Source organism: Symphalangus syndactylus, chromosome 23 (genome assembly GCF_028878055.3).
Source record: "Symphalangus syndactylus isolate Jambi chromosome 23, NHGRI_mSymSyn1-v2.1_pri, whole genome shotgun sequence".
NCBI classification, from domain to species: Eukaryota; Metazoa; Chordata; class Mammalia; order Primates; family Hylobatidae; genus Symphalangus; species Symphalangus syndactylus.
Window position 1 is genome coordinate 70427829 of NC_072445.2, and position 17588 is coordinate 70445416.

The 17588-nt window shown below is 45.2% G+C and overlaps 1 protein-coding gene across 15 annotated transcripts in view; it reads right to left on the reverse strand.

The window, feature by feature from the left end:
• DUSP22 (dual specificity phosphatase 22) overlaps positions 1–17588 on the reverse strand; it is a 58672-nt gene that overhangs the window by 5225 nt on the left and 35859 nt on the right. For 10 of the 15 annotated variants that reach the window (XM_063632697.1, XM_063632701.1, XM_055262778.2 and 7 more), the window contains 2 exons: positions 10510–10559; positions 189–263 (listed from right to left, as the gene is read on the reverse strand). Coding sequence is in view for 9 of the 15 variants with exons in the window: in XM_063632701.1 (XP_063488771.1) it covers positions 189–263; positions 10510–10559 (125 nt within the window). In the remaining 6 variants the exon portion in view is untranslated. Of the gene's footprint in view, positions 1–188; positions 264–2154; positions 2324–9160; positions 9379–10509; positions 10560–17588 lie in introns of those variants that run through there. The other 5 variants (XM_063632695.1, XM_063632699.1, XM_063632698.1 and 2 more) reach the window with 3 other exon arrangements.

Genomic DNA, 17588 nt, shown 5'->3' on the forward strand with positions numbered 1-17588 from the left:
AAAAAACAAAAGCAAAACGAGTTAGGGTTCTCCTTCAACAGAAGGAAAGGGCGACTAACACATAGCACTGGACAAACGGAGCACGCGTTTGAGATTTAGGGTTTACAGAAACCGTTATTCACATACGGAAAAACACTTGATAGGAAGCCAAGCCGACCGGAACATGCTAAAGCAAGAGACACACGTACCAGTGTACAAGGCAGCTCTCACCGCGGAGCCGGCACTCGTGAATAAATTTAATACTTTCTTTGAAATGTCTTGTCCTGGGAAAAGAAAAAAAGAGAAATGACATCTCTCTACTCAATATATGATGAAAAGAAAATTCTACCCGAGGCTTCTTTCTTAAAATGTTAATTGATTTTTTTGTCTAATTGACACAGAATTCGACATATTTATGAGCTACAGTGTGACACTTCAATGCATGTATACATTGTATAATAATCAAATCAGGATAATTACCTGATAAATGCTTAATCACTTTAAACATTTATCACTTTGTAGTGATAACATTCAAAAGCTTCTCTTGTAGCTATCTTGAAACATATACTACATTATTATTTGCTATAATCAAATAATCCACCAGGTAATGGAAATCAGAACATGGCTGGGTGCGGTGGCTCACACCTGTAATCCCAGCTACCAGGGAGGCTGAGGCAGGAGAATTTCTTGAACCCAGGAGGCAGAGATTACAGTGAGCTGAGATCAGCCTGGGCAACAGAGCCAAAAAAAAAAAAAAAAGAAAAAAGAAAGAAACCAGAATTTATTCTTCCTGTGGTTTACTGAAAGCTCTCCCAGTCCCATACCATCAAAACCTGGTCATACTGTCTGTGGCTGGAGCTGTCTCAGCTCCATTATTTACAATGCTGAGGTCTAGGGAAGGCTGTGGGTTGTCTGGAATTTTTGGAATTTCTCTGTAAGAAATCCCTGGAACACACAGTTACCACAGACTGGGGTTGGGGGAGGTTCTGGACAGACCCCCATGTTTAATCTGAGCCCCTCAATGCCCCAGCAGCACACAGGAACCCTCACACCGGCTGTGGATGGTGCAGGCCACCGTGACACAGGTGACGAAGGTGTCCACGTCGTGTGGGCTTTCCAAGTCCTAAAAGCTAATTTACTCCTGGCAATCTGGAAAATCTAAAAGCATTCTCTCAAACTGGTCTCCCTGGACTTGGGCAGTCCTGTCTGCAGCTCAGTGGAGAGCTGTGGAGAAATGGAAATTCTGGCTCCAATCCCTCTTTGCCATTTACTGGACCATGTGGCCCAGGACAAGCCATTTATCTTTTCAGTTATACAGTGGGGCTGGTATCTCACAGGGTGGATGAGGTAATACATGCCCATATGCTCTGCAAACTCTGAAGTCCTAAACGGACTGAACACGGTGGCACACACTTATCATCCTAGCACTTGAAGAGGCTGAGGTGGGCAGAACACTTGAGCTCAGGAATTCGAGACCAGCCTGGGCAAAATGTCAGAACTCATCTCTACAGAAAATACCAAAAAAAAATTAGCTGGGTGTGGTGGTGCATGCCTGTAGTCCCGGCTACTTGGGAGGCCGAGGTGGGAGGATCTCTTGAGCCCAGGAGGTTGAGGCTGCAGTGAGCTGAGATCATGCCACTGCACTCCAGCCTGAGCGACACAGCGAGACCCTGTCTCAATAAATAAATAAATAATTGAAATAAGTTCTAAATGACGACACATGCCTTAATCCTTTCTTCTTCTAACTCTTAGTTTTTCAGACTGCCCTTTTCTCTCGTCACTCATTCAGCCCCTAACCGTTCAGGGAGTGCCTGGTTGCACGGCCTTGTGCCAAGTCCCTGAGGCACAAAGCCAGGCAGGACTCAAGCCCCACTTTGGTGCGCTCTCAGCCAGCATGTGTGTCCCCTGCCACTCAGACCTCATTCTGGACTGGTTTGTGGGTTAAGTGCAGACACCTCAGGGGACGGATAGCACATGTACCTCTCCAATGTCTTCTACCTTTGAATGGCTTATAAAGCAGCAAAAGTTGCCCGTGGACTAAACTGACTTCTCTTTAAACACTGATTGAGCACTGACAATTTGCCAGGGACTCTGATAAACTGTAAGACATTCAGAATGCCAGGGCACATGAATGTAATAAGAATGAGAAATTCAGGCACGGCCTAACCAACTCACCCAGGTACTGACTGCAGAAGAAACTCAGCGGCCTCACAGTAGGTGCTCAGTGAGATGAGAGGACAGCCAGGGAGCAGCAGCAACTGTCTGTCCATGTGCATGCATGCACACGCAAACATGCACACACATGTTCTGCAACAACTGCAAGGGTCACCACAAGTGCAAATCCCTAGGGGACCAAATCAAGGACTCTGGACTCTGACCTGACATCTCTCAGTAGCACATCCGCTTTTGTTAACTTTCCCAGGGACAACTGCTCCCAGATGTAAACTCATAAGGTGGCTTCGTACACAGCAGGCAAGAAAGGGTTCTTGCTGTAATCCCGAAATCCGAGGTATCAGTGCTGAGGGAGACTCCAGAGCAGACACCCGTTACAGCCAGGCCGTGAAGCCAAGTATACAGCAGAGTGGGGCACCAAGGGCGCCTTGTTGGGCAGGAGCCTGGCCCCCAGCAAAGAGCTGGGCAGCCAGCTGGGAGCTCCCCACCTCTTCAGCACAACTAGCCATCTGCAGTTGGCAGAGAAGCCTGCTGGCCTGGAGGTACTGGAACCGGACAAGACATGTCAGCTGCACTGATTTTGTTTGGGAAGGACATCCTGTCTTCCTGCAGTTCTGTCCATGTTGAAGCAATGGAAAGGCCATGGGTAGGGACTTCTGGAAAACCTTTCCCTTCCCGAAGAGAGGAAAGTGATCTATCTCTGCCCCTGACCTCCGGCCATGGAGCTGGGAGCGAGTGCCATGCTCAGAGCTGCACCACCTGCTGCCAGGTGTCTCTCTCCCTTAGAATGCCATGTGTCAATCAAACACGGTGTTCTGCTACTCATGGCCAGATTCATGCTACCTGATATCAGCAACTAGTTCAACAATGTTTAAAACCTTGAGCCAACTCATCTGGCCCAGAAGTGGCTCCAGACTGCTGGTCTGCAATTTGCCTGGTGGTTTACACCAGGTGCCTGCCCTCCCTGCAGGCCACAGTAGACAGGCCAGTGCACAGGCTGGGGCAGCTGACTGGCTGGCTGCAGGGGTGCAGCTGGACGGCACTCTCCTTGGTCCCCCAGGCTGCTCACGCTGCTGTGGCCCCCCAAGGGTGCTGAGACATTGTCCCTGCCTGCAGTGCCCGCTCTGGTCTGTTCTGTGTGGGTCTCTTTTTGGTCAGAAAGAGCCGTGTCTGTACGCACAGCAGCCAAAAAAGCAAAAGCAAATCTAGAAATGAATGACGACCGCCTGAGTAAATGAAAAACCACAGAGCATGTCAGAACACACTGCAAAGACCACACAGCAACATGAAAGTTAGCAGGTGCCCCTCTGAGTGGGGACAGGATTGGGGTCACATTCAGTTCTACGAACCTCATCAAGGTCTTGTAAAGATGACAACTGAATCCCTTCACTGAAACCTTGGAGTGGGAACCACTTCTTATATCTGGCTTTGACATCTGCACGTCCCCAACCACAGACACAATGAAACCAGGCTTCTTACATATTGTGGGGTTGAACCTGGGTTCAAGAGTCAGCCTTGCCACATCTCCAAATACAAGAGGGGAGTGTGCTCAGCCTGGCACCATCCAAACCCACCCGTGCCCAGGGAGCCAAGTGGGCGTGTGAAGGAGCTGAGGAGGTTATGGAGAGGTGACCCCACCCTGCACCACCACCCCCCGGTAGCTCTTTCCGTCTGTAGTAAGAGTTAAGTCCAGTAGAGCCCACAGGACATAGCTCCAATCCACCACCACACTGGGGGCTTGGGCTGCGGAGCCCCTGTGCAGGCATCATGACGGAGCCATTCGCGGCGCCAGCCCAGGAGCCGGAAGGATGCCAACGAGGCGGCTGCTCAGAGCCCCACAGCGCAACTTGACTCATGGACACAATTCGGCACAAGGCCAAGCCAGAGAGATATTCCTAGAAATGCCTTTTCCAAGAAAAGCCCAGAGGCAGGCGAGCACACTGCCACTCTGGTGCAGGACTGTGTGTGGGGGTGTTATTTCCAGGGAAGCTGACGACAGAAGCCCCAACTCTGGTCATTAAACTCCCTCCCCCACAGTGGGAAATACCCACAGTCCTGGTCCTCCTATTGCTCAACTGCAGTTAGAAGCAGAAGCGCGAGCCTGAAGCACTATCCTACCGCAAGCTGTTTCGATGAACACAAGTTCCCTGTTCCTGCTCTCCGTTTCATCGACAGTTCACCTTTACGTCCATGCACAGCCATGTGGAACAGGCTCGGTCCACAGAGAGCCAGCGAATGCTGCACCAGGAAGCACGGACAGGACTACGCTTGCGTTAGAAACTCACCAAACAGCGCCTGGGGCTATCATGCCCACTCCTGTCCTCGGTCCTTGGAGCACACCTAGGGCAGCAGGGGCACCTCCAGGGAGAGGGGACTTGCAAAAGGCCAGCCACCCGCAGCTGTCTCCCTCCCTCCTCACAGACCAGCACCCTCTGCCTGGGTCCCTTCTTTTCTGCATCAAAGGCCAAGAGTCAGTGCCCAGATGGGCTCTACTGACTTCAGAGGGTCTAAGAAAAGATGGTGGGTCAGCTTGTAAATCACACTACATGGTGTTCACTTTTGAGGCTGAACAACTACTTCTCACTCCAGGACTGCAAGATTTGGAGGCCTCAATCCCCACTGCAGGATCTAAGATGGTCCTGTCCTGCTCAAAAGGACTTTGCCTGTTGGAGTGGGAGCCCAGAGATCTGGCTGAGCACCTTGAATGGGCAGCTGGTCCTACCCCAAAAGCCCATGGTATCAGACCAGGCTGTAACAGCAGCAAAGGCCACAGGAACACAGGGTGCTCCTCCTTCCTTCAAATGATACAAAAGTGGATGTGCAAATGAAAGCAAAGGACAAATCCAAAAACGGCAAGCAACTTTATATATAAAAAATCTGTATTTTTATACATTACATATGTAAATATATATGTTTTTGCTAAGAAAAAAATGTTTTTGTTTGTTTGTTTTCTAATAGCAAATGAGTAGAGTATTCTATCTGGGTCCAGGCTCTGGAAGGTGGTTTCATAAGAGAGAGCTGCTTCCTCTTCGGGCAGAATCTGTCCACGGCCCCCCACCCACAGGCCCTGCCCTAGCACGCTTTCCAGCTGGAGGGCTGATGGTGCAGCCTCCACTCCACCCAGAGGTAAGTGGGAAGAACGTTCCTCACCAGACAGACATGGTGGAGCTGCTCTGTCAGTGCACAGCATTACACACAAAACCAGCCCACGTTTGTATCAGTGATTCCCCAACTTTGATATTTCACGCACTGTCAACATTAAAAATAAGATTGGGGGATGCATATATTGTACTTTTCATTTTGCCAGATAAGGTCTTTTTAAAAGCAAACTAAAACAAAGAAAGGCCTCTCTACCACTTACCTCAACATCATTTCCCAGAAGAATATTTCAACAACAAAAAGAAGGACATAGTCTAAGACTAAACGATAGTTCTTTAAGTTGGATAAATGAAGTCTTATGGAAAACTGAATGCCACTTTCAGCTCCCATTTTCTCCTTGAGCAGGAGAACGTCGCCATGGGCTGGCAGAGCCCTCAGGAACTGTCTGGAAGCAGGACCACAGTAGTCCAAGGGCCCATCTAGCTCTAATCTTGCAAAAGTGCTCCTTTATAATAAATAAAGAAAAACGTAAATGAGAGAAAAAGAGAGGTGAAAGTACAGAAGGTGTCAGTTAAGGAAAATACAGACAAAAAGATAGGGAGACAGAATAAGGCAAGGACATTTTACCTGTTTTCAATATAGGTTCTCTGTATTGCTAATGCTTCTTCTCCCCACAAAAACCTCAAGAAATTTACAGACCTGCTAGATTCTAAAACCACTGAATGTCACAAAGGCGCTACTGCAATGATGCAACCCTACCGACTCCATAGCCTGGCAGAGATCAAATGCCCTTGGACTTCACAGAAAAAGAAAAAAAAAATCTATAATTACTTGCTTCATGATGTCAAAGTACAAAATGCCAATGTAATATATATTAAAACAATATGAGTAAATATAAGTTAATATGCATCTAACCATTCACTTTCAAAATACATTAATACTCTTTACTTGAATAGACAGAAAATATAATCACATTTCCAGAAATGCTTAGTGTTCATAAAAAACACTTTCACTTATATCATCTCACCTAATGCTATAAAAAACCCTGTGAGATAGGCATTTTACAGAAGAGAGAAGAGAGGTTAAAATGACTTTTCTAAGAAATCCCAGAGAGAAAGCAAAAGCAAATAAGTATTTCCAAAGCCCTCAATTCACTAACCCACACTACGCTGGCCACTTGGGGAACACGCAGTGCGTGCATTTGATACAAACTCTAGGATGCCTCTGATTATGACAAAATCATGCAAAACACACCACAATAGGTCTATGGGGTTATTACAACTCTGAGAACTTGAACTTTTACATTTCCTGACTTGGCAAGGTTAGCTGGTTGGGGAACTGAGCTGAAATTCTAACGTGTTAATGTTATCTCAAACCAGGTTTCTGCATTTTAAGTTCCTGGAAGATCAGAGAGGGAGATTTGAGAGGATATAGGCCAAGACAGAAAACCGACCTTTCTGGGCAGTTTGCAGCAACTGAATGTCAAGTGACAACAGCTAGTCTCAAAGGTCACACATCTCTTACTAAGCATAACTAGCCAGAATTCCTGTTAGTGCAGGGATTTGTGGGGAAAATTTTAAGATATAGAGTGTTAAATTACATCAAAGCTGGCATTCATTTTTAAAATCTGTACTTAAGTTTAAAACAATGAGCAACATAGTTTTCCAGAATTTATTTTATCATTGAATAGAGAAACTCAAAAGCATCAAGAATTTTTTAAGTGGCTGAAGAGCTACTATTTCAAATTGTTTAGGTCCTGCAGAACACATTTTCCAAGTGACAGGTAAGACTTCTTTTGCTTTTGTTAACTAGAGAAATACGAATATTTGTCGTCTGACCATCCTCATTGGTTGATGATACAGAAAGCAAAAGTTGATTGTCAGCACCTGACACTTGGTAATAAACACCTTAATAAATACCCTGAGAGAGGTAGGTGTTCTGCCTGCCAACTTGAGGTGAGTCATTTGATTACATGGTGAAAATATGCTCACCATTAAAAAGTACACTATGCCTTCCAGTAGAACACTTGTAACAAGTAAAAAGAAACTCAAGCTATTTCATCGCCTGCCTCTTAACAAGCTGAGTCACTCAAAGTTCCGAAGTCAACTCCACCATTTCCACATAACTTTAGTACAGCAAGCAATATTTAGAGTCATGGACATATGTGTGTCGAAGCCTTACTTATTCATAAGATTTGCTGTTACTAATGGATTAAAAATAAACGTTTCCCCAAAAAATCACACAACAGCATGACTCCCAACAGCAGAGTGTCCACCTTTCTCCGCCTTTTTGTGAGCTACGGTCCTGACTTCCTTTTCCAGTTGAAACAGAAGTCTTACTGTCGTAGCTTCACTGGAGAGTGCAGCACAGCGCATCCTCCACACATAAGCCCCAGACACGGCACTGCCACACCTACCTAACCCCTAAGCCCACCTACATTTATAGTTTGCCTTTGTAACTCTTTGTCATCCAGATACATCAAAGGCCAAGAGTCAGTCATCCAGATACAAAGAAAGAGTTACAAAGGCAAACCATAACTTAACGGGACCTCTTTCCATATTTGGGATAGGAGAGAACTAATTAAAAGGGTAGGAGGAGGTGGGGGGTGAAAAATTGCTTAAAGAGTAAAACATTCACTATTCGGGTGATGGATGCACTAAAAGTCCAGACTTTGCCATTAAGCCTTATATCCATGGAACAAAATTGCACCTGCACCCCTTAAATCTATACGTATTTTAAAAAGAAAAAGTATGGGTTAGTCCTTCAGCACCAAAGGTGCCTGGAGTTAGGCTGGTTTTGACAGATGACCTGAAGTGACCCACGAGACCTGGAACTCAGAGAAGAAGCTGGCATATCTCTGTCTCCCCTGTCCTTCCACGTCAGCACGTCTCCCAAGTAACTGAAGCAGGCTTCCCGGGCACCAAAACGTGTTATTGCAACTACCTTTTCTGTAACTCTCAAGATAGATTAATATACACTGAGTAAAAACAGACTCATTTTTACAAGTGCTCAGGGTTCACAGAGAACACCTTCACATACATGACCTTGCCTCCAAAACCCCTGAGGGCAGGCATTTTCAGGTGGGAGAATGGAGGTGTAGATGGGTTAAAATGACCCGCCCAAGGTAGGTGTAACTGGCTTTACAGTTGAGATTTTCTAACATCTACACCTACTGCTTACTTGTCTATAGTGCAAGGGGCCACTCCACGCTTAAATCAGGTCACTGTCACAGACAAAGACGGCACTCGGCTCCTAGCAAAGCTGAGACGCATTGGGGACAGCTCAAGGACAGGTAGCCACCTGCACTGACAGCAGATGTCCAGAGCCCAGAGTGGGTCACATCTGAGTTTTTCTTCTAAAGAATCAAATTGCCAATCAGGTACTGACAAGTTCAATAGCATGTCAGAATCTCGGTTTGAGATAAGAGCAAAGCAACCATTCTAAAAATAGCCACCAAAACATGGGCAGAAGATTGCTATGGTCTTCAGAGAAAGGCCGTGGCTCACTTCCTTCCGTGTGCACCATGCCTTCCAACCACTTCTGTTTCTTGACACGACTAGTAACCAAGGAAGTTCTCTAATGCTGCGTCTCCTCCTTCCAGGCCTAGAGTGCTACTCTGTTTTCCTAGGAAAATCCCTCCTCCACCATCCTCAATCTTAAAGGTTCACCTTTCTGTGAAATATCAAGAGTGCATGTGGAAGCACAGCCCCTGGGGAGCACACAGTGGCTCTAGCTTCCCACCTCCCATTCCCCTCCTGATCTACCCCCCGGGGGAGCACACAGCGGCTCCAGCTTCCCACCTCCCATTCCCCTCCTGATCTACCACCTCACTTTTCCCATGTCAACCCATCTTACTCCAGCTCTATTCTTTTTTCCCAAAAAGGTAGATCTCACAAAATTATTGCATAACCTGTGATTTCTCTGCTCTGCCCCAGTGAAGACTCAAGGTCGGCTGATGGCCGGCGTTCAGTAACTCCCAGGGTGGTGGCACACCGAGGATCCTGAACATCGGGGCACACGGTCTGCACTCCTGATTCGTAGGGTGTGCATGCTTGGGGCATAAAAGGTGAATCCAGACAAGCCTGAGGACTCCCAAATTCACAAACTTCACCACAGCCTACAACGTCCCTGTGAAATGCAGTAACACATAGTTCTAGGAGGGTTGCTGTGTCTTTGACCTGTGGCATATAGCCCTGGGCCAACCTGAGAATCAGAAGCTGGACTCAGCGGCATGGGCTGCTAAGTACTTTACTTCCAGCCCTAGCCTTTCAGCCTGCACAAGTCAAATTTGTGCTTCAGGAAAACTGTAATCTACTCCACATCATGGTATTTCCAGGTCCCTTCTATACAGCCAAGAGGGATTGCTAAAGCCGTAGCTGCCATGGGTCTCCAGAGCCCTATCCCTTATCTTGCCAAATCCTAACCCTATCTGTCTCCACACGGTTTCTCCAATACGGAAAAGGGAGCAATTATGAATCTCTCTACAGGTGCAAACAGAGTTAAAATGACATCAAAGGTTTATTCGGCTATGAAGAAATAGAGGACTGGACTTTCCTAAGCCAGAACGACCTAGTCTTTCAACTCAGCCAGGCCTTAGCAGCACGCTGTCCCATAAGGCAGCCGCCGGCCTCCTGGGGTTCTCAAGCCCTGGAAACACAGCTGGTCTGAACTGGGATGTGCTAAGTATGAAACAGCACACCAGAGTCCCCAGACTTCGTATGAAAGAAGGACATAAACTGCTCATTAATTTTTTATATTGAGTACATATCAAAATAATATTTTAGATAGACTGGATTAAGTAAAATATATTATTAGAATTAATGTTGCCTGTTTCTGTTTGCTGTTTAAAATGTGGCTCCTAGAAAATTTAAAATTGCCCATTTGTGGCTCACTATCTATTTCTATTGGACAGCGCTGCTTTAGACAGAACCCAACAAATCCTTTACGGTTTTATTTCCAGAGGAAAGATGAGCATACTAAAGGTTTAAGGTATTCTTTTTAAACATCAGACCCTTCTTGTGGACATCCCATGAGTCTCTCTGCATAATGGAAGGACCAGTCAACCACAAGGAGCCTCCTGCCACAGCTCATCCCAGCCTGCCCAGCGTTGACTTCTGTAGGTTCACAGCCTCTTCCCTGGCAGGGTCAGCAAGGGTCCCATGAGCTCTGACGACTTCACAATCTTCTACTTCTCTGACTTTACCATCCTCTATTCATTTTTTTAAATGTCTCCAAATAATACAGAAAAAAGAAACTTACAGGTTTTGAGATGGTGAATCCGCTGCTGGGATGCACAGGTATTTAACTCCCTGTAGAATAATAAAAAGTAAATACATAAAAATAAAAACATGAAACTCAGTGGAGAAAAGTATTTAAGGAACTATTTACTCAGGTCAAAAAATAAAAAAATAAAAAGGAGAAGTTTTTCACTCGTCTTTTGTTGCCAAGGAACTGCAGAAAAACTAATTAAAGTTCCTGGTTATTTTCCGTGACCATGCGTACAAATAATCCTGCTTTGGTTTGCAAACAGCTTGTAGGTTTACGCAAAATTCAAAGGGCACATCAAAAAAGTGAAATAGTTGAGTACTTTTCAGTAAGTTTCAACTACTTTCAAAACCAGCATCTCAGATATTAGTTTATATATTCCAAATTTTTTATATATTTCATTTAGGATTCTGAATGTTCAAAAAGGAAGCACTGGTCGTAAAAATCTTAACATAATGAGTGAAAACTATAATGTCACATGACAGCTTTCTACATCAATTTTAGTATCATGACAGCTACAATTTCACTGATGCACCAATACAACCTTTACCCTAGGGATAATTTGTTTTATTTTGCTTGCTTTTCAGGACAATAAAGGTTTATATATCAAACAAAAATACTTTTTTCTTTTTTAAAGAATGGCCAAATTTGAAAAAAATAAACTTCATATACTCCTCTATAAAACTCAGAAAAAGGTTTATGTAAATCCATGCTACAACAGGCATGCTAAATTTGAGATGTATTAAAAAAAAACTGGCTGTTTCTCTTTCAGAGGGACTGAAATAATGTTTCAAAAGCTCTGTCAAGTAGAAACACAAAACATAAAAATCTGATATTCTCTTTGTAAGAGATTATAGCCTGATGAAGAATTAGATGGATCATTTTTAAATTATTCCTCTCTTAACTGCCTAATCTCACAGCATCTTGCCACCACGTCACAGACAATATTGGGGGTGCACATCAGACACTGGAAAAGTAACCAATCTTGGAGAATAAAAGCACAGATAGGTAGAAGAGTCACACAGACAACCTCAGGTTTCCCAGAAGATGGAGTTACAACGCAACACATCTTCAGTAACGAGTCACAAATAATTTTTGCATTTAATTAAACTTTTACCATGAACTCCTATTGTTAGGAATTTCTGTGCTGTATTTGCTAATAGGAACAACTAAATGTGTAGCTGCCCCTAATCCTTCCACGCCTCCTACACATTTTAATAGTTCCTGACATTGTGAGTCCTACTTTTCCAATACAGGCGCCAGATACACTTCATGTCCCAACCTCCCTTGCGATTAGGGACTCCCCACCTGGCTTCATGGATCCAAGGATACACCCTCAGGAGTCGGATCGGCAGCTACTGAGTGGGATCCAGGAAGCGCACGTGGGCTCCGTGGGCGCAGAGCGGGGGAGAGCACATGTGATTTGCTGGGGCAGGGGTGGGCTGGCTCAGGGCAAAGCGGGCGCTGAGCTTGGGGCCAGTTTTCTGGGAATCGCTCCTGAACTTCAGCCGAAAGCCTGTTCTCCATCTATTCTGAGGGAACCATGAGCTTTGAATCTCTCTTAGTGAGAGCTCAGTTTCCTGCTGAAACTGGGTCAGAGCAGGATCTGTTCACCGCAACTAAGTGAGAGAATTCCCGCTTGCCTCATCCACAATGATGAGGGGTCAGAAAAACATTCCCCCACCCAGTTTCTGTATATTTGTTTCCAGCTTTGAATCAATCTTTACACCTTCCAATAAAGGCCCTTTTGGGTCTCGAAGGAGATGACTTTTACTGCTGTTTATCCCATATGGGAACATCTCACTTAAGACCAAATGGGCTTCGACCATGCCAAGGGTTAATTTAGAATCTGCTGGTGGAAGAGGAAAGTGAGGCAGCAGCTTCTCCCTCCTTTGCCCTCCTTTGCCTTCGCTTTGTCATCCCCAGTTGCCTCTTCCTGTCTCTGTCCTCATTTCTCCTGGGCCTGTGGGCTGTGCTCTGCTGGGAACACACTCGAAAGTATCTTCAAATCGAGAAGGTTTTACAGCTGGGACTTCAAGGGAAAACAAATGGAACAGGAAATATTATTGTTAAAAGTAATTTCAGTCCTTTTCTTCGTGGAGGCCAAACAAGCTTGTTGGTATAGATGCACATACATTGATCACCTCCTGCAGCCACCATTGAAATGACTCATTCACTTCTTTCCTTTTACTCTTAAGTGAGAGTTGGCAGTCGATCAGTCCAGAAGCTTGTGAAATCCTTTCCTCCCACACTCTTCCTCCACCCTCCTTGGAGACCAGCACCTCCAGAGAGACCAGAAGGAGTCTCAAGTTCCCACCTTCCCTTCTGGTGCCATCTTCAGTGTCAGCGACCTCCATCTGGCAAGGAAGCTTAAGACAAGATGGAAATGCCCGCCTGTCACAGATGTTGACTGACAGCCACTTTATTCTAGCAGAATCTAAAATCAGCCTAGTCTATATATCGAGAGGAAGGAAAAAAAAAAAGGACAGGAAGAGAATGGACAGAGGGTCTGCTGAATAGCTCTTTGCTGGCTGTAAATACCAGCTGTGGGACTGGACAGTATTGTGCTTCCTATGGGCAGTCTCCATGTGTGGTTGTGTTCCCCTTTGTGGCACCTGATGCACAAAAGGACCAACTCAGGCTGATCCCATGAGGCAGGAGCACCTTGTCAGGTGGGCACGAGAATCTACCCACAGGAAGATGGCAAAGGCTATCTCTCCATCTGGGAACCACCCAGGATGAGGAGGCAGCTCTTGGCCATGCTGGCCCCTGCCCACATTCGCTGGGGTGGGCGTGTGGAGCTGCAGCTTCCCATCTGTGAATCCTCTAAAGAGGAACAAAATGGCTCCCAACCACAATTTGGGGACCCCCTGCTGTTAAGGCAGGACAGATAAAAATAGAAAACCTGAGTCAAGATTATATTCTGCCCAAGACAGAATCACAACAGCAATGATAACAAGCTTCCCTGCAAGGGTGCCTGGCACACAGCAGGCACTCACTGAAATGTCTGCGGAGTGATGAGACAGAGGATGAGAACAACGAACACAAAGACCACACTGCGAGATGAGTGTGAGGAAAGAAAAATACTGTAAAGCACCATCGTTTGTCCCAGTGACCACGACACAAGAGCTGGGCTTCAGCCCACACCATGCAAACGGCAAGCCACCCACACATGCTCGAGGGACACCAGGGTCCCTCCTGGTCACTGGAACAGGACGCAGCTGAGAGCTGGTCGGCGTGATCCGCAATAAGAATATGCAAACTCAGTCAAGGAAGGAGTCAAAACTGTCAAAAAGGTTCAGCTGCTCGCCACCTAAGAACATCTATTTATCTTGGTTTAGTTATTAACAAAGCATGAAAAGTCTCTTCCAAGCCACAGACTACAGAATTTGAGTTACCTTAAAACAGCTTCAGATACCTGCACATGTGTATTACTACACATGACAGTTAATTACTAATTCAGAAAGCAGCATGGGTCCCCCAGTGCCACAAGAAAGCTGGGCCCACTTAAAAGTATCCTAGTACTAATGAATAAGTTCTGCAAATGTTTTAATGTGATGTGGAATAGGAGGTTTCACCAAATAGGTCCTCGAGATAGGACCACTCTCCGGTTTTGAAGTTTCTAGAAATAGAAATAAAGGATAGGATATGTTTAGATAAATTATGGAAAGTATAACAAACTTGGAGGTTAAAAAAAGCAATAAAAATTCTAGAACAGGCCGGGCGCGGTGGCTCACGCTTGTAATTCCAGCACTTTGGGAGGCCGAGGCGGGCGGATCACGAGGTCAGGAGATCGAGACCACGGTGAAACCCCGTCTCTACTAAAAATACAAAAAATTAGCCGGGCGTGGTGGCGGGCGCCTGTAGTCCCAGCTACTTGGAGAGGCTGAGACAGGAGAATGGCGTGAACCCGGGAGGCAGAGCTTGCAGTGAGCCGAGATTGAGCCACTGCACTCCAGCCTGGGCGACAGAGCGAGAGTCTCAAAAAAAAAAAAAAAAAAATTCTAGAACAATCTGAAAAATTTGTAAGTAATAAAAATAGCAGCAATGTTTCCATTAGTACAGTGTTTTCTATAAGGTATTCACTCCTTCATACCACCTCTAATATTTGAAAAAGTAAAGATAAAATGGGTTGTCTCCCTGTTGCAATAAAATTCTCACTAAATAAATAAGAATTCAGCACTTTCCATGATGTTCCAAAAAAGTGGATTGGTGGAAAGCCAATTAACGTTACAGTTTTATGAGGCTATTAAATGTCAAGTTATGGTGCTTCAATCTCGAGTACACTGAAACGCAAAAACAAGCTCAGTTAAGAAAAACAGGCTCTGTGTCTGCTTCAAGACCATCATGATTTCTATGAGGACAAAGAAACAGCAGCTGATTATGGCACTTTAAGTGGCGTAACATGACGAAGTGAGCACCAGAGAGAGGACAAGGGGGAAGAAGTAAGGAACAGTCTCTACCCGTGTTGAGGGGATCAGGTGTGCACTGAATACTACTATGCCAAGCAGCATGTATAAAACAATTAGTATAAAACAACTGGTATAAAGCCATGTGATGTAAAAATTTGGAAGACGCAGGAAAGAGGCAGGAGAGATGGGGGATCTGCTAAGGAAAGCTTTCTAGTGAAGGTTTTGTGTTTACGTTTTGAAAGAAACAACAGACATCATTTGGAGGAGAAGAAAGTTCAGAAAGTATTCCAGAGGCTCTTCAAACCAGAGCTTAGAGCTGCCTAAGTCCATCTTCTCAAAAGTTCTAAATACTTCTCAGTTTTCTGTTTCAACAAGCATAGTAACCACCAAAAGTAAGGTTTTTACCTTTCTTTGGGCCTGAAACTAAAGATTACACTTAAAACGATACGGAGGCAGGTCCCTGAAAAGCAGGGCCAAGGCTCTGATTTCACGACTGGTAAAGAAAGAGATCAAACTCTCGCTTGTTTCAAGTGTGATTCTAACATTCACTGTTCTTTTCTTTCTGAGGCGTTCTAAGAAGGAGAGTCTTGTCTTCTCAAGAGCCCAGCTGACATTCTACTCTCCACAAGGAAGATAAGCCCTTCAGAAGCCATGTCTCTCTCCCCTCAAAGCCAACAGAAACCAGTTACAGGACAGAACTGGATCCCTGCAGGAGCCCGTTCAAAACACAAGGAGGAAGAGAGCAAGTTCTCAAGGGCCACGATCAGGAAACCATGCAATGGAAACGTCATTTTGGCTGCTAATAAACATGTCAGCACTAGAAGCCCTGGTTTCTCATCTCAGCCTGTGAGGCAGCAGTGACAGTATGGGTGAGCCCAGGAGGGGCCTCCTCCAGCAATGGTGTCTGCTATTTGACCATGAGTCCCATGAGGGAGGTGCCGGGTGCCCTGCTGCACCGGCCTGTGTGGCCCCTGTACAAACACTCTGTATTCACACTGACCCTCTACCACAATTAACAACTGAGTGAAACCAGCCAGTGACCTCTCAAGAGCTACTTTCACCACATTCCCAGAAGCCTGACCCTGAAAAAAAAAAAAAAAAAAAAGAATTAAAAGCCAAATTTAAATTTGAACCACTCCTCCCTGATCAGAAGCAAGTTCACAGCTTATAACATTATGATGAGAAACACACAGCAGAAGACTCTCTCACTGGAGACAACCTCTCTCTACACTATTTTGTGGTAAAATACATGTAAGATTTATCATCGTAGGCTGGGTGTGGTGGCTCATGCCTGTAATCCCAGCACTTTGGGAGACCAAGGCAGGTGAGTCACGAGGTCAGGAGTTCGAGACCAGCCTGGCCAACATGGTAAAACCCCGTCTCTACTAAAAAATAAAATTAGCCAGGCGTGGTGGCATGCACTTGTAATCCCAGCTACTCAGGAGGCTGAGGCAGGAGAATAGCTTGAACCCGGGAGGTGGAGGTTGCAGTGAGCCAAGATCACACCACTGTACTCCAGCCTGGGACACAGCGAGACTCTGTGTCAAAAAAAAAAAGAAAAAAGAAAAAAGATTTACCATCGTAACCATGTAAGATGTACAGTTCAGTGGCCTTAAGTACATTCACACTGTCGTGCAACCATCACCACCACCCATCTCTAGGACTTTTTCATTTTCCTAAAACTCTGCACCTATTAAGTAATAACTCCTCATTCCTTGCAGCCCCTGAGAACCGCCTTTCACCTTTCTATCTCTATGAATCTGACTACTGCACTTTCATATAAACCTCACGGCAAGCAAACTGTGAAAACCGTCTGGCCACACTCTTGAAGATCGTAGACCCAGGAGATGGCAATCACGGACCTGAAATTGCTTTTCAATGCACACTGCAGGTTTGATGAGCTGTCTCCTCTTTGCAAGGTGTCTTTATTCCACAGAAAGCATGTGAAAATGCTCATTTACGTGCGTGGAAGCCCACCTCGGTGCCTGGCACATGCATTTTGATTATTTCTCCTCCAGGTATGACTTTCACATAGCCTATAACATTTGTAGAAATTATGTAAGGTTAAAGGGAAAAAGCAGAATTCGAAATCCCATCCCAAGGAAGATTACACCTGGAAAAACTTATGTATGCCTATGGACTAAGTACTGGAAGTCAACACAAAAAAATAGGCAAGGTCCAGCAGACAAGACCTCTCCTCTCTTTTTTGTTTGCATCACAGCAAAAGTCCCAAATAAATTACTGCAGAAATTACTGCCATGGCAGATAAATACGCTCCTTTAGTTAGGCTGCATTATTCATGTTTTAAGTCCAGGTTCTAAACTGCAGATGTATTTTCTTAAAGTGCCCATTTGCCACTGATTCTTCCTGCATCAGCTAAATTTAGGAAACCATACTACAAATAATAACTTCCAAGAACTCTGTGGTACTGATGGGGAGGGGAGGGAGCAGGAGGTCAGAGTGGAGAGACAAGATTTAGCCTCTGGTTTGATTCTGTGAGACAAAATGCAAATGAGAAACTTCCAACACCTGTGACTTCTTTCAGGTTAGTCAAAAACCAACATATATTTGACTTGTCAGATCAACAGATGAGAACTCAAAAGCTTATTTTTGTTCAAGATATTTCAGTGCAAGACTAAAGTGGGCACGGTCAGAATGTTG